The sequence below is a fragment of the Lissotriton helveticus genome, chromosome 9 (assembly GCF_964261635.1).
Source record: "Lissotriton helveticus chromosome 9, aLisHel1.1, whole genome shotgun sequence".
NCBI classification, from domain to species: domain Eukaryota; kingdom Metazoa; phylum Chordata; class Amphibia; order Caudata; family Salamandridae; genus Lissotriton; species Lissotriton helveticus.
This window is the reverse complement of record NC_136070.1, coordinates 751,656,488-751,683,023: the sequence shown is the minus strand read 5'-3', so window position 1 is coordinate 751,683,023 and position 26,536 is coordinate 751,656,488. Positions and strand designations below refer to the sequence as shown.

The 26,536-nt window shown below is 44.8% G+C and overlaps 1 protein-coding gene and 1 long non-coding RNA gene across 2 annotated transcripts in view; one reads left to right on the top strand and one right to left on the bottom strand.

Annotated features, from left to right (window-relative positions):
- Positions 1-10,698, bottom strand: part of POLR1G (RNA polymerase I subunit G) — a 104,964-nt gene extending 94,266 nt beyond the window's left edge. The window contains exon 1 of the mRNA XM_078660885.1: positions 10,551-10,698. Within this exon, the coding sequence (XP_078517011.1) occupies positions 10,551-10,611 (61 nt within the window). The 5' untranslated portion in view covers positions 10,612-10,698. The remainder of the gene's footprint in view (positions 1-10,550) is intronic.
- A 3,385-nt stretch (positions 10,699-14,083) lies between these two features.
- LOC144782961 (uncharacterized) lies at positions 14,084-21,313 on the top strand. The gene is made up of 2 exons (XR_013601338.1): positions 14,084-14,268; positions 20,934-21,313. It is a non-coding gene; the product is annotated as an uncharacterized LOC144782961 (long non-coding RNA).
- The last annotated feature ends 5,223 nt before the right edge of the window (positions 21,314-26,536 follow it).

Genomic DNA, 26,536 nt, shown 5'->3' with positions numbered 1-26,536 from the left:
GGTTATTAAACGACGACGAGTTCAGGTTTCTAAAAAAAGAATTCCCCAAAACACCGCTAATATACTTTATACCGAAGATACATAAGGACCGGGTGAAACCTCCTGGCCGTGCTATAATTGCAGCATGTGATGGCCCATTAGAAAATCTCTCTAAATATATCGACTATTTCTTACAGGAGCATGTGGTGGAGCTGGAATCTTTTATCAAAGATACAGGAGATTTCCTATCAAAAATTAATAAGATTAAGTGGCAAGATGGATACTATCTAATTACCCTTGATGTTTCATCCCTGTACACTTGCATTAGGAACCAAGATGGATTAAGAGCAGTGAAACATTTCCTAGGCAAAAGGAACATGGAGTTTGCGGAACACCATAGAATGCTTATGGACCTATTGACTTTTTGTTTAGAACACAATTATTTTTTGTTTAACAAACAAATGTATCGCCAAGTACAGGGGGTAGCTATGGGGGCCAGTTTTCCCCCAGCTACGCTTGCCTCTTTATGGGCTGGTGGGAAGAGCTGGTCCTCAGGAGGCAATATACCAACATATATACAGACAAGATTGTTTCTTGGCTAAGATACATTGATGACCTGATAATTGTGTGGAAAGGTTCCTGGGAAGAAGCCATAGATTTCATTGGAGAGATCAATGTGAAAGATATCAATTTACAATTTACGCACAACATAAGTAATTGTCATGTATCTTTCCTGGATGTATCAGTAAATATAGTAGACAGTAAGATATGTACAACGTTGTTCAGAAAGGAAACAGCAGGGAACACGTTGTTACATGCAACAAGCGCACACCCCAGACACCTTATACACAGCATCCCGTACGGGGAAATGCTAAGGCTGCGGAGAATATGTAGCCAGGAAGATGAACTTAAAAAGCATCAGCAGGAAAACAAGGCTAGGTTCTTAGAACGGGGCTATGGTGCAAAAGTGATTGATGCTGCAATTGACAAATCCAAATAAGGGAAGAGCTTATAGGAAGTACGGGCAATCATAAACAGCTAGAGATTGAAAATGCCCAAGTAACACAGGACTCCCCTAGGCTGATCTTGACCTATAATAGACAGCACAAGGATTTGCGTAAAATCATACAGCGCAATTGGCATGTTGTAAAGGATGACCCCATAATAGGTAGTCATCTTCCTGAGTTTCCTGCAATAACATATAGGAAAGCCACCTCCATGGCTGATATATTGGTAAAGAGCAGCCCTGAGTAGAAGGACTACACAGGTTTATCACTGGCACGTAAGGGATTTTATAAATGCCCTCACTGTAAGGCATGTAAATATGGAGTAAATAGGACCTCTTATATCACGGCCTTCAGTACGAAACCGCAAAGCATTAAACATCACCTTACCTGCAAGAGTGAGTATGTGGTTTATGTCTTGGAATGCAGTTGCAACTTGAAATATGTAGGGAGTTCCAAGTTGCCAGGCCACAGACGGATATTACAGCATATAAGGGCAATTAACAACAATGACCAAAGTTACCCTGTGGCCAGACATTTCCATGACATGCACGGTGGTAAACCCAAAGATCTCAGATATTTCCTGTTAGACACTGTCCCGATACAGAGGAGAGGAGGGGACAGAGAGGGGATGTTGCGCAGGTTGGAGACTCACTATATTCTTTTATTAGACACCAAGCAACCTAATGGTTTGAATATGAGTGAGGATCTGTACACATATTTGGATTAAATACATATAGAAACATGCGATTAGATTATGTACTGTGACCGTTAATGTTCCAATCTCATCATCTTTTTTGAAGAGCATGCTATCAGGTTTTGCAATATCATTGTCAAATTGTGTGTGAAACAAATGAAATAATAGGATTTTTTTATGATTGTTCTTATTGTAAATAGAGATTTATATTTTTGGTACTATGGAATATTATTGTATTTAGATTTTAGGATTTCTTAATTATTTATGAATGAATTAATGGATAACCTGATGGTATATATGATTAATTGTGGGAATCATTCATTATAGATATGGAATCCGAACATTTTGAATAAGGAAAACCTGTTTCCATAAGACTTAAGTTAGTATAAGCTATGGTGATCTCAGGAGCAAAATGGTTGTACATTAGTGCCTTGATGACTTTTTATGCAACAAATTTAATTTTACATGGTTAGGGAGCACTGTTTGATTGTTTAACAAAAAATATAAAAAATATTTTTAAGAAATAATTCTGGTATGGGTGGGTTCTAGGGATACACTTTATGATTTTATAGGCATTGGATTAAATACATATAATGATAGTTGAAACATTTGATGCAAAATAAGGTCGACTGATTGACACCGAAAGAGGGTAGGTGTCAATGTTGGATTCAATCCAGGGAATAAAGAAACTCTGAAATATGACATTAACAATATAATAAATGTCAATTGATATTTATGAGTTACGGGCCAAAGCATTTAAGCACAGATGTCTTTTTAATCATTGTTGAACAGAAATTTTGGATTAGGTATTTTACAATAATGTTTGGTGAAGAAATACTTACAGTATTTTCTTTATGCCTATTACAGCACTGTCACTTTAAAATGAGGTGTATCTCACGACACTGTTGTCATGTGATCAAGGCAGGGATCTGCCGAAACGCGTCGTGACGATATGGCAAGCACAAAAATAAATATTTAAAATTGCACCGAACCTGGGTCTTCCTCGTCTTTTCGTCTCTTTAAGGACGAGCCTTGCAGCATATATATATATATATATAAAACCTACTGGCAATAGCCAGTAGGTATATATAGTTAGGATTGTTTTCCATAGGGAAATCGCAACATTCTATTGGGAATAACTTTGGCGCCGGTTGAGGAATCTTCCAGAATTTTTCCTTAACTTTGCCTCGCGGCGCTCCGGTCCTTCCCTGAAAGTTTGGGGGGGGATTAGTCAAGCGGGGGCCGAGATCTTTTGACTGGGTGTGAGTGTTTGATTGCTTCAGATGCTCCGTCCATCACCACCCCCTTTTGTACCGCTTTTGGCCGCCATAAGTGTGGCAGGGTATGCTCAGACGTGAGTCCCTTGCTCACTTTGCCACTGGATTCAAGCAAGCCGGGCTGAAGACTGCTGCAATGCCAGAAACCGGTCCTCGGAAGCTTGTTTCCGGTCCAGGGAAGGCATGGCTTGGCAGTTCGGGCTGGACTGTTCCCATGAGGCACAGGGTCAGACTGATTTGCATATAGCCATGTCTGAACTGGGGTGGCAGAGTGGGCTAAAGAACGGTGATGGATTTAACCCAGATCTTTTGACTGGGTGTGAGTGTTTGATTGGTTCAGATGCTCTGTCCATCACCACCCCTTTTGTACCGTCATGTGATCAAGGCAGGGATCTGCCGAAACGCGTCGTGACGATATGGCAAGCACGAAAATAAATATTTAAAATTGCACCGAACCTGGGTCTTCCTCGTCTCTTCAAGGACGAGCCTTGCAGTATATATATATATATATATATATATATATATATATATATATATATATATATATATATATATATATCCCACAAAAGTTGTCCCAAAGAGCAAGGCCACACCACAGGAGGTAAGTTTTCTGGGCATTTATTCAAAGTAAAAGCAGCAGCTTCTGCACGCAGGGCAGAGTCTTCCCATTTTGAAAACCCGACGCGTTTCGTGCTGTTCCTCGCACTTACTCATGGGCTGGCGTGTCTCTGCATCTTAAGGCATCTGCACCTGAAGTCCTCGTGACGCTTCGCCTCAGTGGGCGTGGTCGCCGGAATGGGCTTCTGGTCTTTGAAGTGCATAACGGTATTGCTCCAGTGAGCGGCCAAACCAGATGCACAATTTTACACTTGTATTACCCCAGTGGGCTGAAGGCAAATGTCCAGTTGTGTAGAGGCTGCATCTCACTGCTCTTCTAGCCCCTCCTGCTCAAATGTGCCAGCGTCGTTTGGCGCCAGCACAGACCGCGGGACTTCAGGTGCAGATGCCTTAAGATGCAGAGACACGCCAGCCCATGAGTAAGTGCGAGGAACAGCACGAAACGCGTCGGGTTTTCAAAATGGGAAGACTCTGCCCTGCGTGCAGAAGCTGCTGCTTTTACTTTGAATAAATGCCCAGAAAACTTACCTCCTGTGGTGTGGCCTTGCTCTTTGGGACAACTTTTGTGGGATAGATATATATATATATATATATATATATATATATATATATATATATATATATATAAATAACCTACTGGCGAAAGCCAGTAGGTATATATAGTTAGGATTGTTTTCCATAGGGAAATCGCAACATTCTATTGGGAATAACTTTGGCGCCGGTTGAGGAATCTTCCTGAATTTTTCCTTAACTTTGCCTCGCGGCGCTCCGGTCCTTCCCTGAAAGTTTGGGGGGGATTCGTCAAGCGGGGGCCGAGATAAAAGGGGGGTCCCAAACGTGTTTTCCCCATGTTAATTTCCATAGGGCGGTCGAACTCACTTTTAGCCCGAAAGTTTGGTGGAAAACCATTCAGCCGTTCGGGCTAAAAGTGAGTTCTCCTGAAATAAAAACTACACCAAAGAATATATTGATAAACGACTACATCATCCAGAAGGCCGTGGTGTCGGCCACGCCCTTTGAGGCAGGTGATTTATATTGACTGTGCATTAGCGCTGGCGCTGTTATTCATTTCAACATACGCCACTGAGGAAGAGAGTACGATGCTCTTGAAACGTGTCTGGCGTGGGACTCTGAATGAAGCTATCATCTGTTTTGTTTTAGCTGCCAGCAAACCTCCATTAAACCAAGTGCTTACTTCAAACCTCGTGTGGCGGATCATCAATTGGGTGACCTGTACATGTGTTGATATATATATATATATATATATATATTTATTCTAACAAGATGTTTGTAGCATGATGTGCATTCCAAATATTTTCACTGGTTGGCACCAGGATGGGCTTTTGATGGCAGAGATGGCCCTGTGCTAGGCTCTGGCTTGGCTCATACTTATTTTTTTGGCCCTTCCTCCTCTATTTTAATTCTATATTTTTTGTCACAGAGATCCTGCTGTTACTTAGGGCCCAATTTAGATCTTGGCAGACGGGTTACTCCATCACAATGGTGGCGGATAACCTGCCCGCCGGAATATAAATCTAATTATATCCTATGGTATTTATATTTCGGCAGACGGTTTATCCATCACCATTATGAGGGAGTAACCCATCCACCAAGATCTAAATCAGGCCCTTAGTAACAATCCTAATATAGTACAGTCTTGGGTTCCTTTGGACAGTAATAAAGTATTATTTTAAGCATTGGCAACCACTGCAGAATGTTCTAAATCCTGACTTTGTGTTTACCCAGATCTAATCATTTTAACATAGAACACTTACCAGTTTGGAGGATATGGAACGCTTACACTCTGTAGCCCTCATTATCTTCTGTAAGATTTCCTGTACACAGATTTATAAAGTTCTGTGAATCAGTCTCTATATAATATGTTTGTGGTGTAAAGCGCTCGGATATCCTCTAGTATGAGGACTAGAGCTACAGAAAAAAAGAATTATAAGTGCTATTTTCATCCTTAATGTAATTACCTGTACATGTCTCAGATTCTTACAGTACTTGCACATCACTTACACAAACTTAAAGACAAAAACCTTGCACCAAATCACTTTTGATGCGATACTAAAATGAGGGACTGTTCTTCCCGATTGCAATGAAATCGAGGAGTTTGGCTCCACAAAGCATTAAGCCAGTATGAAATTCCAACAAAAAGAGGGCTGATGGATGTAGGAAAATGGCTCTGTATACATTATACTCAAAAAGAGGTATAGTGTGCACTGAGCCCAATGTGTCACAAGAGGCTAAAGTAGATAATACCTTACTCTTTTGTGGTAGTGTAGTTGAGCAGTCAAGCTTATCAGAAGGTATAAGAATTTGTTGTACACATTGAGTTGTTACATTGTTATTTTATTACTAGAACCAAGAATCACTAAGTAAGGTAAGTTGTATAGTTTGTAAAAGTAGCATGACTTCAAGAATGCAGTAAGGGTTTGTAATTGCAGTAAAATCGTTACAGTCGTAAGAAAGCTTTTTGTAAATGTCACTTAAATACAGGTTTAAACGTTGTGATAACAGATTTGTAATGCAGTGATACAGTACAATGTATTCCTATGGAGAAAAATCAAGGATAGTGACTTATGGATAAGTACTTGGTTCTGTAGTTCAGTCTCGGGTTGAGAGCACCTACACAGGGCAAGGGTCAATTAGGTAAGGAGAGTGCACCCTCAGCGGCACAGGGACAGCAAGATGCAGAGGTCAAAGGAGAGGTCAGCCCCAATGTAGTGCTATGGAGACAGGGGATACTCTGAGGGGCACCAGCATCCAGGTAGGTACCTGTGGTTTCTGGGTCAGGGCCCAGGGATCAAAGGTAGACACAAACATGGCCTCAAGTAGGCACCAAATGAGCACCTCCAGCGACAGTAGGGCGGCAGGGTGCGGTGTGCAAATTAGGCATCAAGCTTCCAATGCAAACCAATGGGGGACGTCGGTTGCAAAGAAATGCTGCAGGCTTGCTCGACACAGGAGGCTTGGAGAAGGGATCCAGTGACTCGAAGGCGGAGTTGTGAATGCTGCTGGACATGGGGACACCATCGGTCGGGCCCCACCAGAAGGCCGCGGATGCCAGGTTGTCCTTATGTGTCCGTTTTCTCTTTGGATCCCGTCGGGAGGGGGGGGGGGTCGGGGGGGGGGGGTGGAGACACTTCAGGATGAGGCTGCAGGAATCTCAGTGGAGATCGGAGGCGGTCATCCAACAGTGGATCCAAGGTCAGGATCGCCGGAGGGGACCTCACTGTGGTGATGGGCAACTGACTCGCACTGTAGGCGTCGGGTGAAGACATGCGGTTTTGGTGTCATAGCTGAAGTTGGTTGAGAGACAAATCAGGTATCCACAAGAGAGCAGTCTTTTCTTGCAAGCAGGGCAGGTGCCTAGGGTACTTGGAGACTGCAGGCTGCAGGACGCGAAGGTTTCAGGGATTCCTAAGCATAAGACAGGCCAGTAGGGCTGGGGCCAAAGCAGTTGTCGTCGTACTCTTCACTGCAGCATAGCTCTTCGGTCATTCTTCTTGTCTTGTTGGATTTAGAGAGCAAGGTTCAGGGGTGTCCATAAATACTAGATTGAGGAACGTTACAGGGGTGTGCAGGTTGGAACCAATGGGTCCCTTTCCTGGGGTGTCTAAACTCCAGTGGGAGGGGGCATATGCCTCATCCTGATTGGAGGAGTCCCCTCATCTTCAAGACGGAGGGGACTGAGATGTGTGCCTCACTCCGCCTCCCCCACCCGAGAGCTAGGGTTGGCAAAGTAGGGCACACCTCAATTTCTCTCTAGATTTTCCCGCTGATTCTCCACCCAAAGTGGTTAGGTGGGAGGCTAGGGGTAGCTAACAAAGACTGTAGGCCATTGAAGCTTCCCCTTCGTGGACCCTTCCCATCCTGGGGAGGAGACCTGACACCTCTGCCAAGGATGTGTATTTTTTCAGGACCCAGACAGCGGAAGTCGCTCTACTCAGGGATCCAGAAACTTGTCTGATGGTGGTAGATGGCGGGCAGCCACTCGGGAACAACACCAGGGCTGGTCGTTTTTCAGGGGGCATCTCCAAGATGCCTTCTCGGTGCATTTTAGATGAATCGAAAACTGGCATCAGTGTGGGTTTAATGTGCAGAGAAGTTTGGTATCAAACTTCCCAGTGTTCAGTAAAGGCACCATGGAGCTGTGGATTTCGTAATGATAAACTCCCATCCCCTGTACTCAAAATGGCCTCAGTGCATTTACAGTGCCTGTAAATGGCACAGACCCTGTAGGTGCATAATGCTCATGCAGCTATGCCCCCACCTGTGGTATGGTGCACCCTGCCTTTAGGACTGTAAGGCCTGCTAGAGGGGTGACTTACACATGTCACAGGCAGTGTTGGTAGGTTCCATATTGACTTAATTTTAGTCTGCACCAAAAATTGCAAGCCTGCAATGGTAGTTTAGGGGGTTAAGGTAAGGGGTCTCTGAGGGTGGCATAATACATGCTACAGCCCTCAGGAGCCCTCTCTGATCACAAGGCCCTTGGTACCAGGGGTACATTTTACAAGGGACGTACATGCAGCCCAGAGGTGTGTCAATTGTGGAAACAAAGGTACCGTTTTGGGAAAGAACACAGGTGTTGGGACCTGGTTTGCAGGATCACAGCACACAATCATGTTGGCATCAAGTATCTGGCAAAACGTCAGGGGGTAAACATGCAAAAAGAGGCACTTTCCTACAATGGACCTTTAAGTGAGTCCTTTGTTTTGAACCCATCTGGATGTGAAATAAGAACCCTCCCTATTTTCCTACACGCTGCTGCTCTGAAAGGAAATTAGAGAATATGTGGCGTTTACAAAATGATTTCTAGTGTCAGCAAATTACACCAGGACAAATTCAACATGTCACTGATGCTGCCCTGGAGCCCAGACTGGGATCAACAGGAGCAGCTGGATACCCTCATTTTCTACACTGATGAAATTGCTTCAATTTACAATTGGCATTTTTGTGACCATTGTATTCTCTGCACACTTTCCAAAAATGTCAAGGATTTAATGTTCATTTATACTGAACACCTTAATGATCCACTGGCGGGCGCTGTGAGAAACTGCCTTCACCCTCAAGATTCTTAATCGTGCCCATCATAAACACCCACCCGCAATCTGACCTCGCCCAGACATAAGGCCAGGTCAGTTCACAATTTGTGCTATATTAGTTATATTGTGCATGAACACTACAGAAACATCATCTGCGAAAAGGAAATGCTCTTAGGAAACGCAGAAAGAATGAAAACATGTGAAATGTAAATAGGGAATTATTCAATTACTTGGATTACCTTAGGGATTTTAAAGTCACTGTTAAGAGCTAAAGTTAAGAGCATTAAGATGCATACTTAAAGCCCGACACGGGTGATAGGAGGAAAGAAGCTGAGTAGCCTCATGAGATTGCTCAGGTCAGCAGTGGTGTGATAGCGGGTCTGCGTTATTTAAGAGAGGAATGGCGTAGGATCGGGCGAGAAGAGTGATGGCAGGATCAGCAGAATTGAGAGTGTTAGTGTTCAAATTTTTTAACAGGATGTCACCAAAAGTTCAGCGAAATTGAGTCTTTTTCCTTTCTGCTTCAACATTTAATTTGGATCCCAAAGAAACCCTTCTGCTGCCTTCAAAGCCCGAGCTTTAGTCAAGTCTTCACTGCAACAAGAGGACAACGACCAAGGTTCTTTATAACTTTTAGCACCAGATTAAGTGGTCATGGTGATGGGCTTTGGAGACGAGTCTGGGAATAGGTCACAGTAAGTGACTCTCTCTCTTCTGGCCTTTTCAGTACATTTTAACGGAAAAGGTGTGGGTTTTCTACAACCCTCGCAGCTTTCAAACACAACACTTCTAGTCTTGTAAGTTTTCACACTGTCACTTCACATTAACGTACACTTTTTTGCACAAAAATTGATTTTCGAATTGCTTCACTGTTTATTTGTACTATTGTCCGATATGGTAATTGTAAAAATAAAAAATAAAAATATATCTTCAAGCAAATAAAATGCCAACCTTGCCTAACAAGTTGTGCTGGAATTACTTTAAAGCAATTGTTATTTCTAAATATGCTTATCATTGTGTGGTGTTAACTCTGTAAGATCCATTTAATATTTATTTGGGAGCCACGTTGCTGAAATAACATTGAGGTTCCTGTTCTTAGACTTCATTTAGGTTTATTTTAATCTGATCTTGTGGAGTTAATTCATGAATGCCAGGTTCACATTTGGATCTTTGGTGACAGAAGTGCAAGTTGAGTCAGAGTGGGAACTGTTCTTTGAAAAGAGTAGTGTATAAAATTTAGGGACGATTGCAGAAGCGCACAGGTGTCCAAATAATCTTCTCCTACTCTGGATTGAAAAAACTTTAGAATTAGCCTTAAAATGATTTCTGTAGGCGATGTTTGCATAATATGAGAGTTGCAACTTTGGGCTCGTTTTTTGGGCTGATACTGGTCTGTGTTGGGTTGGGTTGAATTTGGGCTTACACTTGGACAGCTCTGGGTTTCGAATGGCTCTCAGAATCTGTCAATACTGGTCCCAAGTACAGGCTCAGCTCACCTATGCTAAGTAACCGCGACAGTCTAGCTCCACTAAACAGCCACCTCTGCAAAACCACAAAATGCATCCATGCCAAAAGACCAGAGTTTTAGCTGTCTCCCGCCAGAAATTGCCTCTGGTTCAATAAAGTGAATGGGAAAAAAAGCACTCCTCCGATTACTTTTCCCAAAATCTTCAACTTTTATGCTCTTACATGTTAGCATGTAGTCCTTGCCGAGGAGCAGAAGCGCCTACAATTTCGAGCGACTCAATGAAGATCTCAAACTGGAGTATGAGATGAAGCTTAAACGGCATGGGATGACGTCCATCGAGCTTTGAAACGAATTCCCACCCAGCCGTAACTGCAAGTATTCCTCCCTCTTGAACTACTAACCGCAGTACTTATGCAGGGATTTATATAATTTGAGGTAACCCTCGTCACTTACCTTGTTCCGAATCGACTGACCCTTTGAGAGGGAGCACGGCCCCTATCTCACCCTGCAGCATAGTTCGCCCAAGCCGTTTCCGTTTCACCAACCCCGTTCAGAACTACAACAACAACAAAAGAAATACTATCACGCTTTACAAGTTATCGTCTTTAGCTAAACCAATCACCGCACCAGAATGATCCGGCAGCTCTCTATCGTCCAGTAAACGCTAAGCACACAAATCGGAACACGAGAGGCTGATTAATTAGTTATGAGAGCATAAAGTTGTACGAATGAACTAGAGTGCCATATAACAACATTAGAAAGTGACTTCGCTGGCGCCATGCTGCTAGGATAAAAGCATTGGTTGTTGCTTCTTTTATTTGTCTGAGGCTGCATGAAATAAGGTAAAGTGTGTATTGTGAGTGCTATATTCATGGATATTCGAAACAATGCTTGTCAAAAACAAGCAATGGCAAAACCAGCAGGTCTCGACTTTTCCACTATTGGCTTTGTCAATTCCTTTAGCTGACGATGTGCAGCAACGGCAAAAGAACGTTTTTTTTTCTGATGCAGTGCAGCATAAAACAAGCATTTGCAATGCAATAGGTCTCGCATTAGGAAAGTTTGACTATTGGTATTGTAAATGACAATTTTTTTATTTATGTTTTGTTTTTGAAAATAGCGAAATTAATAGCTTTGTCATTTACAATGCCAATTGTTATAAATTTCGCAAATGTCACACCTATAGCATTTGTAATGCAATATGTGTTGTATTTACATGACGTACATGCATTGATATTACAAATAACAATGGCTTTTAATTTTTTTCAATAATTAATACTTAAATAAAAGTTATTGTAATTTATAATGGCAATAGCTTAAACTTTTGTAAATGACGCTTGTGAAGATTATGTTCAGTGTATTTAATTGTGACGAAAATCCAAGAACAGAAGTGAAATATTAACATCTTTGTGTTACATTTGTAATAAAGCTTGAAACATTGAGAGAACATATTTGAACCAGGTGTTGTTGAATGGTTGCACAGATTGATGCAGTGGTGGCGCTGAGTGATGTTGTGATGGCGAACGAGTGATGCGGTGGCGTTAATTGATGCTGTGGTAGCGCATAGTGATGTTGTGGTGCCCCTGAGGGAGGCTGTGGTGGTGCTGAATGATGCAGTATGCTATGCTATGTTTTGTTTTGCTATCCTATGTTTTCTTCTGTTATGCTATGCTATGTTTTGCTATCCTGTGCTTTGATTTGTTATGCTATGCTATGCTGTGTTTTGTTATGCTATGCTATGCTATGTTTTGTTATGCTATGCTATGTTTTACTATGCTATGCTTTGTTATGCTATGCTATGTTTTGTTGTGTTTTATTATGCTATGCTTTGTTTTGCTATGCTATGTTTTGTTATGCTATGTTTTGTTGTGTTTGGTATGCTATGTTTTGCTATGCTATTATATGTTTTGTTTTGCTATGCTCTGTTTTGTTGTGTTTTGTTAAGATATGCTATGTTTTGTTGTGTTTTGCTATGTTTTGTTAGGCTATGTGTTGTGTTTTGTTATGCTATGTTTTGTTATGTTATGCTATGTTTTGTTTTGCTATGCTCTCTTTTGTTGTGTTTTATTAAGATATGCTATGTTTTGTTAGGCTATGTGTTGTGTTTTGTTATGCTATGTTTTTTAATGTTTTGCTATGTTTTGTTATGCTATGCTATGTTTTGTTTTGCTATCCTATGCTTTGTTTTGTTATGCTATGCTATGTTTAGTTTTGCTATCCTATGCTTTGTTTTGCTATGCTATGCTATGTTTTGTTGTGCTATGCTATGTTTTGTTGTGTTTTGCTATGTTTTGTTGTGTTATGCTATACTATGTTTTGTTATGCTATGCTATGTATTGTCATGTTTTATTATGCTAGGCTTTCTTTTGCTATGCTATGTTTTGTTATGCTATGTTTTGTTATGCTATGCTATGCTTTGTTATGCTATGCTAAGCTTTGTTTTGTTATGCTATGCTAAGCTTTGTTTTGTTATGCTATGCTATGTCATGTTTTGTTATGCTATGCTATGTTTTGTTGTGTTTTGTTATGCTATGCTATGTTTTGCTATGCTTTGCTATGCTGTTTTGCTATGCTTTGCTATGCTATGTTTTGTTATGTATGCTGTTTTCTTGTGTTTGTTATGCTATGCTATGGTTTGTTGTGTTTTGCTATGTTTTGTTATGCTATGCTTTGTTTTGTTGTTATGCTATGTTATGCTATGTTTTGTTCTGCTATGTTTTGTTATGTGTTGGACTTGGCCCTTCTGGCAGGTTCACCCCTACACTTTTGCTTTTAATGGTGCCCTGGTGATGGTGATTTTTGGTTTCTGCGCACTTTCACTGTGTCCCAGTGGAAAGTGCGTGCGCACTCTGAGTGCATGTGGTGAGATAGGCCTGCCCTCCCATAGGAATGCATGGGGAATGTATGTGTCCCTGGTAGTTCCTGATGCGTGGGGTGTGCAGGCTCGAGTCTGGTATGTGCGGACTTGTGTGATTGAATGCTGCGCAATGATGCGTACAGCCTGTTTGTGTCTAATATGGAAGTGCCACTTCTAGAAGTGTGCCTGTCTGTGCAGTGAATGTGCTGGCGTTTGATTGGCTGGAGCTGGCTGGGGTGCCAGGCTCCATGAGTCATGATGGGTCTGCCCGGTGGTGATTGTTGAGATTAGCATGTGTGATGTGAGGGAGTGGTGCACCTGGGACCTGAATGGGGCTGGGCTTTCCCCACACAATGCTGGCTCCGCCCCCTGTGGTGCGACTGATGACCCTAGCCTGCCTGGTGAATGGAAAGGGTGGCTGGGGAAAACAAAGTACTCCAAAACCAGCTGCAACTGGTTTCTCCCCCACCCTGCACCTTTAGACAAAGGAATTCACTGTATAAAAAGGGGCTGTGTCTCCTTACAAACTATTCTTGTTTTTCCTGACTAGAATCTACCAGGGGCGTGCTGCTGCTGGGGCCCAGGGGAAGGCTTGCCGCCCTGGGCCCTGCCCAGGCCCTGGATGCCTGATGGACTATGTTGCTGGACCCTTCTGCCTTGCCTGGGGGACCTGGAGGACTTTTCCTTTGCTGGGAGCTGTTTTGCTCCCCCTCTTTGCCCCAGGACCTTTTTGGCTTAGCGCTTTACTTTACTTTAGCCATGCCAGCTGATGGAAAGCGCTTTATTCCTATCCCTGGGCAGAGCGCTGGCATTTTCCCTGAGGGAAGCGCTCCTGCCCTTTTGTGTATCTCGCAGGTGCCACCCTGCATTATGCCCGCAGTTATATATATTTTATATCAGGGTGCCACCCCTTTTTATGTGCTCTTTAACGGGTGCCCACCCCATTTCTGCTTTTATTTTCTGCTTCGAGGGTGCCCTCCCCTCGTTAATGCCCCCGAGATTCACCGCCGCAGCTGCGGGCAAAACCGGAAGTCAGGCGGCATCGCGCCTGGCTGTGGGCGGGACTTTCGGGTTGCCAAAGGAAGTCCCGCCCGCCACCGTGCAGGGATTGGCCGGCGCCCGACCGAAGAAAAGGAAAGCTGTCCCGGAGCCACGAAGGCCCCACACCCTGAGTCCCGGTCCCGAGATGGGGGACCGGGTGAAGACCTGGCGAAGCAGGCGCATGAGGAAGGCGGGGCTCCCATGAGGAGAGCGAGCCCCGCCAAGCGCTACCACCGCCCGCAGACAGGAGCCCGATCCCCAGCAGCCAGCCCGGTGAGTTTAGAAGGGCTGGGGGGGGGGGGGAACTCCGGGCGTGAGAGGGCACCAGGGCGCATTCAGCCTTCAAGGCGGCTCCAGCTGGCAGTGGGCCACCCCAACGTCTTTCTGAGCCAGAATGGCTCCGCCAGAAGCCCCATTGCTTCAGGGAGCCCAGAGAGGCCCACACTTTATTGCTTAGGGGGGGTGGTGACGGGGCCCCTTGTCGGTGCCCGCCTCTCCCCTCGGTGCCCATATTCTACCCCAGAGGTACCATATTTACTTACTGAGCCCTGGATGGCTCCAGCAATGGGCACATTTGTTCTTACGAGCCAGAGGGCTCCAACGATGGGCAAAGGTTTATTGCAAGAGTGCTCAAATGCGCCCAGTTATTTCTAGAGTCTAGAGGGCTCCAACCCTTGCGCAGTTTTGTCCCGGAGGGCTAGTAAGAACCCTGTCGCAGTCTTGTCCACAGCTGCCCAGCAATTAGTGGGCAGCTGTACCGTTTAGGTTTTTCTTTCTAGGGGACTATGTCTTTGGGCTTAGGAGTGAGTCGCACTCCTTCATCCCAACCTTGGCCTTCCCCAGCTGGGCAGCACTTAGTGCCAGCTGCAGCGTTTAGGCCCTGTTCTGTCCCTGTCCTCAGCTGCCCAGCAAGTAGTGGGCAGCTGCTACGTTTAGGTTTTGGCGCTGTGGCGCTACCTGGACTTTGATGTAAGTTCTGTGCTAATGTAATTTCTGCGAATTGTTCTTTGCTGCACCTCTGAATGTGTTTTTGATGCATCATGTGCCTTGTTCACACCTAGGAATGTGTTGTTTATGCATCATGTGTTCTCCTGTGCTGCACCTCTGAATGTGGTTTGATGCGTCATGTGCCTTGTTCTTACACCTCTGAATGTGTTGTTTATGCATCATGTGTTCTCCTGTGCTGCACCTCTGAATGTGTTTTGATGCATCATGTGCCTTGTTCTTACACCGCTGAATGTATGTTTATGCATTATGTGTTTTGTTCCCATGCCTATAGCCCCTAAATGTATGGTGATACTTAGGTGGTTGTTTTCTCCTATTACAGGTGTTTCTAGTTAGGTCCTGGTTTCCTGCGTGACATTCTCCTAAGGTGGTTAGGGTTGCGTAAGTGGTACTTACCTCTTACCAGTGATTACTGGTTGTGTGCTACATGATTATTTGGTGCTTAACTATCTCCAAGGGCTTGATACTGAGCTTGCCCCCGTGACCAGAGTCCCAGGACCAGTGGACTCTATTGTGCCTTCCCTGACAACTTGCTGGGACTTGTCTGATCTCCTTGGGCCGCTGGGGCCTCGCCTGAAGTGTGCCTCGCTCACTCCCCTGCAGCTCGTGCCTAGCCGCCCCCTCCAAGAGCCGCACCGCTCCTTGTGAAGCCGTGCTCTGTCTGCTCCCCCTGGGCCGCCCGCATCCTGCACCTCAGCAGCTTGTGCCTGAGCCGCCCCCATGCCTCGAGCCGCGCCGCTCTCCTCTGAGCCGCGTCCTCGTCGCTGGGCCGCCCGCACCCTGCCCCCCTTCTCCTCTGAGCCCACACCTTGGTCGCCCCAACAAAACGCTTGTAGCGCGCGGGTCGCCCCTGCCCTCTCAGGCCTACTGAGGAGATCACTCGCATTATCCCGCGCAACCAGAATGGAAGGTACGGTCCGTATCCGCCGCCAGTTATTATATGTTCTATGTTCTAAAAGTGTTACTTCTAAAAGTGCTTATTCCTGACAGTGGTCCAAGTGGCCCTGTCCTGTACATATATCCCCTGTAAATTCTGCCCGTGCCTGTTGGCACATTGTAAAGTGTGTGTTTCCATCTAATGTGTTTTGTAATACAACGGCTATTTTTACAAATACCTTGTGTGGAGGTCCTTTTGTGGGGCGCCTTGGATGTTGTTGCTGGAGGGTGCGTGCGCAAATCCTTTACACATCGCCTCTGAGATAAGCCTGACTGCTCGTGCCAAGCTACCAAGAGGGTGAGCAGGGGTTGTCTTGGCGGGTGACTTCCTTACCCTGACTTAGGAATGGTGGTTTCTGCCTGGCTTTGGCGCAAGCCTTAGCCAACCAGAAATCCCATTTCTAACATTATGCTATGCTATGTTTTGTTTTGCTATCCTTTGTTATGTTATGCTATGCCTTGTTGTGTTATGCTTTGTTTTGTTATACTATGTTTTGTTTTGCTATGCTATGTTTTGTTTTATTATGCTATGTTTCATTTTGCTATCCTATGCTTTGTTTTGTTATGCTATGCTATGTTTTGCTATCCTATGCTTTTTTAGGGCTCGCCCCTTTTCTATTTCGCAGAAATAGAAATCAGGGGTGAGCCCTTATGTCGGTGATCTGCTTCTTTCCCCTAAGGCTCTATTCAGGCAGCTGATTGGCTCTCTTCAAGCCGGATTCCCAACAGTTCACGAGAAATAGAATCACGTGACAAGCTCTTCGTGGACGAGCTTGCACGATCCTTCCCCCTGCCAGCAGCATTTGGCACATCAAAGGCTTCGCTGCCACATCCACAATTGAAGCTACGATCAAAGGCTTCCGCTGCCCCGCCCCCCGCCGTCACTTATTCAGGGCCGCAGGCCCTGCCTCGCTTCCCGGCTCTGCTGTAACCACATGCTACTGGACGCCCGTCACTTATTCAGGGCCGCAGGCCCTTCCTCGCTTAATCCGTGCACCCTTTTATTGCCTCGCTTCCCGGCTCTGCTGTAACCACATGCTACTGGACTCCCGTCACTTATTCAGGGCCGCAGGCCCTGCCTCGCTTCCCGGCTCTGCTGTAACCACAGTGCGCACTAATGAAATGCACCTCGAGAGTCACAGTTAGTTCTTTGTCCTCCATTTGCTTCAAGCACCTAAATAAAGTATTTCTTGTTCAAAAACGGCTAATATGAACAAACGCCACTCAGCCATGCAACGCCAATCTCACCCACGCAGCTCTACTCACCCACGCAGCGCCACACTCACCCCTGAAGCGCTACTCACCCATGCAGCTTCACTCTCACCCACGCAACCCCACTCAGCCACGCAACCCCACTCAGCCACGCAACGCCACTCATTCACAAAGCGCCACTCACTCACACAACCCAACTCATACAGCGCAACTCTCACCCACGCAGCACAATTCTCACCTACGCAGCGCAAATCACACCCACGCAAGTCCACTCACCCACGCAATGCCACTCAGCCACGCAACGCCACTCAGCCACACAACGCCAATCTCACCCACGCAGCTCTACTCACCCACGCAGCGCCACTCAGCCACGCAGTGCCACTCTTAACCACAAGCATGTCTGTGTACTCCCTCCAGCTGGACCCCAGCATATGTACTCTTTAACAATCACACACACATGCAAATTTGCAACCCCACTCACCCACGCAACGCCACACAGCCACGCAACGCCACTCATTCACAAAACGCCACTCACTCACGCAATGCAACTCATACAGCGCAACTCTCACCCACGCAGCACAATTCTCACCTACGCAGCGCAAATCACACCCACGTAAGTCCAATCCCCCACGCAACGCCACGCAACGTCAATGTCACCCACGCAGCTCTACTCACCCACGCAGCGCCACACTCACCCATGAAGCGCTACTCACCCATGCAACTTCACTCTCACCCACGCAACGCCACTCACCCACGCAACGCCACTCAGCCACGCAGTGCCACTCCTAAACACAAGCATGTCTGTGTACTCCCTCCAGCTGCACCCCAGCATATCCGTGTACTCTTTAACAATCACACACACATGCAAATTTGCAACCCCACTCACCCACGCAACGCCACTCACACACGCAACGCCACTCACCCACGCAACGCCACTCATTCACAAAACGCCACTCACTCACGCAACGCAACTCATACAGCGCAACTCTCACCCACGCAGCCCAATTCTCACCTACGCAGCGCAAATCACACCCACGCAAGTCCAGTTACCCACGCAACGCCACTCATCCATGCAACGCCAATCTCACCCATGCAGCTCTACTCACCCACGCAGCGCCACACTCACCCATGAAGCGCTACTCACCCATGCAGCCTCACTCTCACCCACGCAACGCCACTAACCCATGCAACGCCACTCAGCCACGCAACGCCACTCATTCACAAAACGCCACTCACTCACGCAATGCAACTCATGCAGCGCAACTCTCACCCATGCAGCCCAATTCTCACCTACGCAGCGCAAATCACACCCACGCAAGTCCACTCACCCACGCAAGTCCACTCAGCCACGCAACGCCAATCTCACCCACGCAGCTCTACTCAGCCACGCAGCGCCACACTCACCCATGAAGCGCTACTCACCCATGCAGCTTCACTCTCACCCACGCAATGCCACTTTTTATTATCGCTCGTAATTTTGGCACTTAAGATGTGAGAGCATGCCACCCAGCCCTCCCTCTCTGCATGTGTTCTCCTCCTTTTGTCAAATTAATTCACATAGTTGTGCTTTAGTGAGCCCACAGTAGTAGAGCACACGACGTGCAGAAATGGCATAAATGTCAATGCAGTACAGCTTTACACCACCCACTTGTGGGATTTAAAAATATAATAGCAGAGTTGGCAAGCATCCTCTATTTTTACAGGCCCTGCTGCAGTCGTATCATGTCACACTTCACGGCCATCTGTCTGACTCGCAGACTTTCTCCCCCCAGAATTCTCTGACGTCACACTTTGTCTTGTTTCACACACTACCCACAGCCACAGCCACATCCCTACTCTGATGCACAAAACCTTCACAGTGTGTTCTTAATATTCTTTAAAAAAAAAAAAAAAAAATTAGACCTACTCACTATGTCCTCTTAACCACTGAACATTTGTAACAAACAAACACAAAATAAATCTACAATTGTGTGGTCCATCATGTTTTTTTTTTCAAAGGGAGGCCTGGGGGAGTGTGTTGACAAAACCACAGCAGGAGACTGGAGTGTTTTCAGTTCAGCCATTAAGATTCTTATCTGTTGGCGGGCATCCCCCGTGAGATGCAAACATCAGCTGCAAATGTGTGGGTGAGACATCATGTTTTTAAGGGAGGGATGGGGCCGTCGATCACGAAACCACACCAGGATACTGGCGTGCTTTAAGTTGAGCTATAAAGATTCTTATCTCTTGCCGGACATCCCCTGTGAATTGCAAATAGGAACTCAAGGACAAGAAACTACGGAACTTCCACAGTCACATCAAACGTTGTAAATGTTGTTTCCCGACTTGGTCTTTGCTGTTTACGTACTTGCATCAAAATCTAAGAGGAAAGTTTCATTATTTTGGTACATTTGATGTACTGCGCGCAAAGACACTTACCACACCTTAAAACACATCCCCCCTTCACATTCACACGCCGTGAAAATTTCCTTCCTTAATCCCATTTCTTATTAGATTTTTACGTAATTTTTCAAAAGGTTGTCTTTCCTTGACCATTATTCAACTTAAATGTTATTTTCCTTCGATTCAATGATATTTTTAAAATTATTTCTGTCCCCCCTTAACTCGGTCTCTAATTTTTTTCATCTCTCAATACAGACGCCAACTCTCATCACGCTCTGCTCCCTCTAACGTTACTCTCGTGCACAACTCACATACACACGTAGGTGCCCTTATCACACCAGCAAGTCCCCACAGTCACCCACGCAGCGCCACTCTAACATATGCCTCTCAACTCACACCCACGCAGTGCAACTCACACCCACGCAACACCACTCACCCACGCAACACCCAGCCAGTTAACGCAAATCACCCACGCAACGCCACTCACCCATGCAACGCCACTCACCCACGCAACTTCAATCTCACCCACGCAACGCAAATATCACCCACGCAGCTCCACTCCGACACGCAGCTCCACTCACCCACTCAGCATCACTCTCACTCACGCACCGCCACTTTGAGGCACGCAGCTCTACTCTCACAAACGCAGCGCAAATCTCACCCATGCAGCGCAACTCACACACACGCAGCGCAACTCACACACACGCAGCGCACTCTCACTCACGAACTGACCCTTTCACCCATGCAGCGCTACTCTCACCCACGCAGCGCCACTTACAACTACGCAGTGCTACTCTCATACATGCAGCGCAAATCTCACCCATGCAGCGCAACTCTCACCCACGCAGCGCAAATCTCAAACACGCAGGGCAACTCACCCACGCAGTCCAACTATCACCTATGCAGCGCAACCCCACTCACCCACGCAACGCAAATATCACCCACGCAGCTCCACTCAGACACGCAGCTCCACTCACCCACTCAGCATCACTCTCACTCACGCACCGCCACTTTGAGGCACGCAGCTCTACTCTCACACACGCAGCGCAAATCTCACCCATGCAGCGCAACTCACACGCACGCAGCGCTCTCTCTCACACTCTCCCTCTCTCTTACTCTCCCTCTCCCTCTCTCTCACACTCTCACTTTCTCACACACTCTCCCTCTCTATCAACACTTTCCCTCTCTCTCAACTTTCTCTCTGTCACACACTCTCTCTCTCACACACTCTCTCTCTCACACACTCTCTCTCTCACACACTCTCTCTCTCACACACTCTCTCTCTCTCACACACTCTCTCTCTCACACACACTCTCTCTCTCTCACACACTCTCTCTCTCACACACACACTCTCTCTCACACAAAAAAAATATATTAATTATGTCTACTTTTTCTTACAACAGGTAACAGCAGCACCACAGGAAATACTTGACTTGGAAATACATGGAGTAGAGAACACAAATGGAGATTGGAGTACCATTACAACACAAATTACGAACACTGACATATTCCAATCTATGGACATTAAAAATGAAACACTTATACAGTGGTTTATGCTGGATGAAGACGTGGATGACATTGGAGAAGCACTAATTCATTATTTACCACAAACATGTGAAGTCATTTTTTGTAATGGAAAGATTATTAAAATTGTAAAAGAGAAAACAGAGGAAGACATCAGTTCTGATGACACATTTAATTAAACTTTCACAATTTTTATGTACAAAGGTAATAAATTAAAAAAAAGTTGTAACAATAAAAATAGTAAATATAATATAAATAATTCAGTTGTAGGGTCAGTTACTTTTGGGGATATTTAATTATTTGTTAAAAAAATTTAACAAACAATACATCCATAAAAAATGTTTTAAAAAATGGAGAACATTAGTGATGTGGTGTTGCTAAATAAGGATGGTTTTTAAATTAATAAAGCTGTATAAATTAGTAGTGATGCAGAGACATCCTATTGTTATGCTGATTGGTACTGTGCAATTTATGAGTAGTGCAGTGATGCTGCCTAATTATGCTGTTGGTGTACAAAAAATGCAGTTCTGATACAGAGTAATACTGTGGCATTTAAAAATAAAGCACTACATCTATCCATACATTATAAACAACACATACATACACACACTACATGCATCCAAGACACAACACACATCCAACAACAAAAACATACAAGCATACATCCAAGTCCATCCAATCATCCATATATCCACTCCATCCATGCCCATAATGCATCCATCACAACACTCTATCCATACATCCAAGCCTTCTAACTACTCCATACATGCATCCACCCCCTTATATACATCCATCCCCCACAAACAATGCCACTTCATCCATCCACCCATCTGTAACACTTCATACATCCAGCCATTCCAACAATACGTCCTTCATTCATCACTCCATCTATCCATCCACCACTACATCCATCCCCTCCATACTTTCCTCAAATGCATCCATCACAACACTCTATCCATACATCCAACATTCTAACTAATCCATCCATACATCCCCTTATATCCATCCTTCACAACCAATACATAAAAAAACATCCATCAAGCCATTTATACCACTACATCCATCCAGCCATTCAAAAAATACATACATTCATGCATCACTCCATCTATCCACCCAACACTACATCCATCCATCAAACTACATCTACACATCCATGCATTCAAATACACCATCCAAAAAAAACACACTACATACATACATCCCATTCCATACATCCATCCCACCACTCCATCCATACATCCCCCCACTCCATCCAACCACCACACTCCATCCATCACAATACATCACACTAAATCCATCCTTAGACACCACTCCATCCATCCATCCCCTCCCTCCATTACATCCATACAAAAGATCCACTCCATTCAGCCAGCCTTCCCCTAATCCATCCATATATCCAACACACCACTACATTCATTCATACCCCCACAACATACATCCATCCATCCCACTCCATCCATCCATCCCACCACTCCATCCATACATCCCCCCACTGCATCCAACCATCACATTCCATCCATCACAATCCATCCCACTAAATCCCTACTAACACCCACCACTCCATCCATCCACAGCCTCCCTCCATTCCATCCATACAAAACATCCACTCCATTCTGCCAGCCATCCCCTAATCCATCCATATATCCATCACCACACTACATTCATTCATAACCCCACACCATCCATCCATCCATCCCACTACATCCAACAATACATCCCAAAGCATACATCCTTTAGCCACTCCATCCATACATTACATTCCAAACATGTAACACTACATCCAGCCATCCATACTATCCATCCATCCCATAAACTCCATCCATCCATCCATACACTACTACATACATACAGCCAAACCACAATTACATTCAGCCATCCACCCAATACATACATTCACCAGTCATACACAACAACAGCCGTCAGTGCACAGTTTCAACAGACACACACACACCACCAGCCAACAGTGAACGCTTTCACCACGCAGACACACCACAGGACATCAGTGCACACTCTCACCAGCCACAGACACCATCAGTGAACACTTTTAACACCCACAAACACTACCAGCCGTCAAAGCACGCTGCCACCAGACATACAACACAAAAAGGACAGTGCACAATTTCAAAATTCACACATACCAACAGCCATCAAATCACACTTTCAACAGGCACACAACTCCAGCTGTCAAGGCACAGTTTCACCAAACACACACACTACCAGACATCACTGCACACTTCCACCGGACACACACCACCAGCCGGCCAGGCACACACACACCACCAGCCATCACTGCATGCTTTCAACAGGCACACACACACACACACATCAACAGCCCTCAGTGCACACTTTCACCAGGCATACACACCACCGGACGACAATGCACACAAGTGTACATCAAAGTCATACAATGTACATGCTGTATTACAATGACCTGTTATCTATCAAAGTTTAACGACATGCACAGTGGTCAGCCTAAAGATAAAAAGTACAAAACAATATCACAATACGTTCAAGTACTGTACTTCAACATAAATTAAGGTATTCGAAAAACTAGGGAAAGGAAGCTGCCCTGTATACTCGCAAACAGGATATGGTTTCAGTGAACAGAAACCACTTCAAAAATATGAAAAGGCAGGAAACGGGCGAACGTAGCGCTCAACCATAAGTGCAAGTTTTGCAGCCTTCGGTGTACTGTTCAAAGATAGCTAAATAAAAAACAGTGTATTTACTGCCATCTTTAATAGGAAGCAATGTGTGCTCAAGTCCAAACAGAAGGTGTCACATTTCCACTAATTAACACAATTAGCATTGTAAATGCCAAAGTTAGAATTTTCCACAAGTTAAAATTAAAAAATTATATATATATTTGTCATTTACAATAATAATCCCTCAAACTTTACTAATGCGAGCCCTATTGCATTGCAAATGCTTGTTATTCCTGTGAGTGGTTGTGTAGGCAGGGCCCAGTGCACTGCGTTGCCCAGGAGCCTATCATGCTGTTAAGGCGGAACTGGGTGGAATGTTCTTTTCCGCCTGGCGAATTGGTGGAATTTAACCACACCGCCGAGTTTGGGCCAAATTCCGTCAACTGCCACACGGCGGAATTTTTCTCCTGGGATACTGCAGAATATGCGAGCTGGCAAGGGTAAACGAGATGTAGTGTCCCCTAGCATGATTTTCTAAAGCGGGGGGTCGTCAGCCTTCGCGAGTGGTTGCGGTCAGAGGGCTGCCGTGTGAGTAGATTTGCTGCTACTTGAGTAGATTTTCTACTTGAACTGCAGTAAAATCAACTTGAATGACTGTGTGCACTTGCACAACGCTTGGTGCAGCTTGCACTGATTTTCAGAGCTGCTTCTGCTACCGGGCCACATTGCAGCGCGAGCTGCCTATTTTCTGCCCTCTGGCAGGCATCTTCAGAATTTTGCAGAGTTTGTGTGTAACTCTGTGGAATTCTGTGGAGTGAAACTCTGCGAGTTCTGCCCACCCCTAGTTTTGACTCGCCATAAAGTAGCTCAGAGGATTAATATGCCTGTTGCTAAGAATGCGAACCGTGCAGATCACAGATCTGTATTTTATATAGATATCTGAGTAGATTGCTGCTTTCCTCACTGAGATCCTTTTGTTACCGCAGTTCATAAGATACAACCTTACTATAGAATAGTGAATGTTATGAACTGTCATCAAAGAGCTGCATGCAAACTGCATAAAATAGATTAGGACGTTATGTTTTTTTCCCCAGTATTTCATTAGATATTCCTAATGTTGCTAAAAAGGGTTCATTTGGGTAGATATACATTCTTATTAGTAAAGTCAGCCTTTACCAGTGCTTCAAAACAAATTAAATGTATGTGAGAGTGAGGCTGTGGCAAGATGAGGGGGCACTTTTGCCTGGTGGTAGTGAGGGAATCAGAGAATGAGGTAATGGGTGGTGGGGCAAATATGATTTTCGCACTGGGCGCCTCCAGCGCTAAACCCAGCCCTGCTGCACTGCCAAAACCTGGACCTAAGAAAATATAGGGCATGATAGAAAGAAACCCACAGACAGTCTAGCACAAATTCAGCAAGCAGTGAAGATGAAGAATGTTGTCCAAATTAGTGGACATTCAATACTGCGTGTAAAATTTCTGGTTTCTTATGGATTTTTGGGAAAATTGTGCTGTATAGTTTCCAGTGTTCCAGTTTTATGGATTTTAATACCTAATACAGACAGAATCCAACATGTTTCACAGTCTGTATTAATTTCTAACCAGAAACATACAGGAATCAGATCACTTGAATACCTCTCCAGCTTTGAATTACAGCAGCCAGGCAAATATTGCTGCATATTGAAAGCACATGCAGTTAAAGAAAAAAAAAGGAACACAGTTTTCTAATGAAGATCAAATAGGTGCAGGTGTGCACATGTGACAATACCAAATGCTTATCTTCGCAGGTGAGTATATTGTTTTTATTGTATATGGTAAGTAGCGTACTAAATTTCAACATAGAAGTGTGAGTTCACATTTATCAATTTAATGTGTAAATATACCAGTTGCAATTCTTTTTCAGCGACGAAAAATAAATATGGATAAACACCAATAAGATGATAAAAATAAATATGGATAACTAAAGAAGAAACTACAAAAAAATACAATAAATCCGGAAGCCTTTTGTTTAATGCACTATTTCTTCTTGATGAAATGTCCTTGCTCCTGTCCAGTTCTCTTCTTGCACTCTTATTTGAGGATGAGGGCCCGATTCACAGAATTAACTTATGACAAAATCCTAAACTTACTACTCATGGTATTCACAGAATGCACTTACGACTGTCCTAAGTTTACGTCCGCACTCGTGCCGGAATTTCCGCACCCGGAGTGTAAGCTCGGCACCCAGAGTGTAGCTCCACACTCGGAGCGGAATTCCCACCATCGGGCAGGAATATTCGCTTCCGGGCAGGAATACCCACAATCTGGTGTTAATTGACTACATGTGATGCATTGTGGGTATTCCGGCCTGGAAGCGGAGATTCTGGAACGATGGTGGAAATTCCGCTCTGGGTGTGGAGCTTCCACTCCAGGTGTGAAGCTTCTATTCCGGGAGTGGAAATTCCGGTCCGAGTGCAGACGTAAACTTAGGACAGTCGTAAGTCCATTCTGTAAATACCATGAGTGGTCAATTTAGGATTTTGTCGTAAGTTAGTTCTGTGAATCGGGCCGGAATGTTCTTTGCTTGCTTTGTGGCTATGCCATATTTGGGCAGGATATTGACAACACCATCCATTAGAAATTTCATTGGTCATTAATGAAACTAAGTAGTGACATAGGTGTATTTAATGATTATTGTGGGATTCCACTGACTTCTGCTATACGGGAAGCAGATTATCACAACCAAATATATAGCATATAGGCAATACATAACCAGCAAACAAAAGTATGCTACAAGTCGTTGACACAACAAACCACAGTTGTTTATGGACAAGTGAACGCTTTAATAGAAGGCTGTC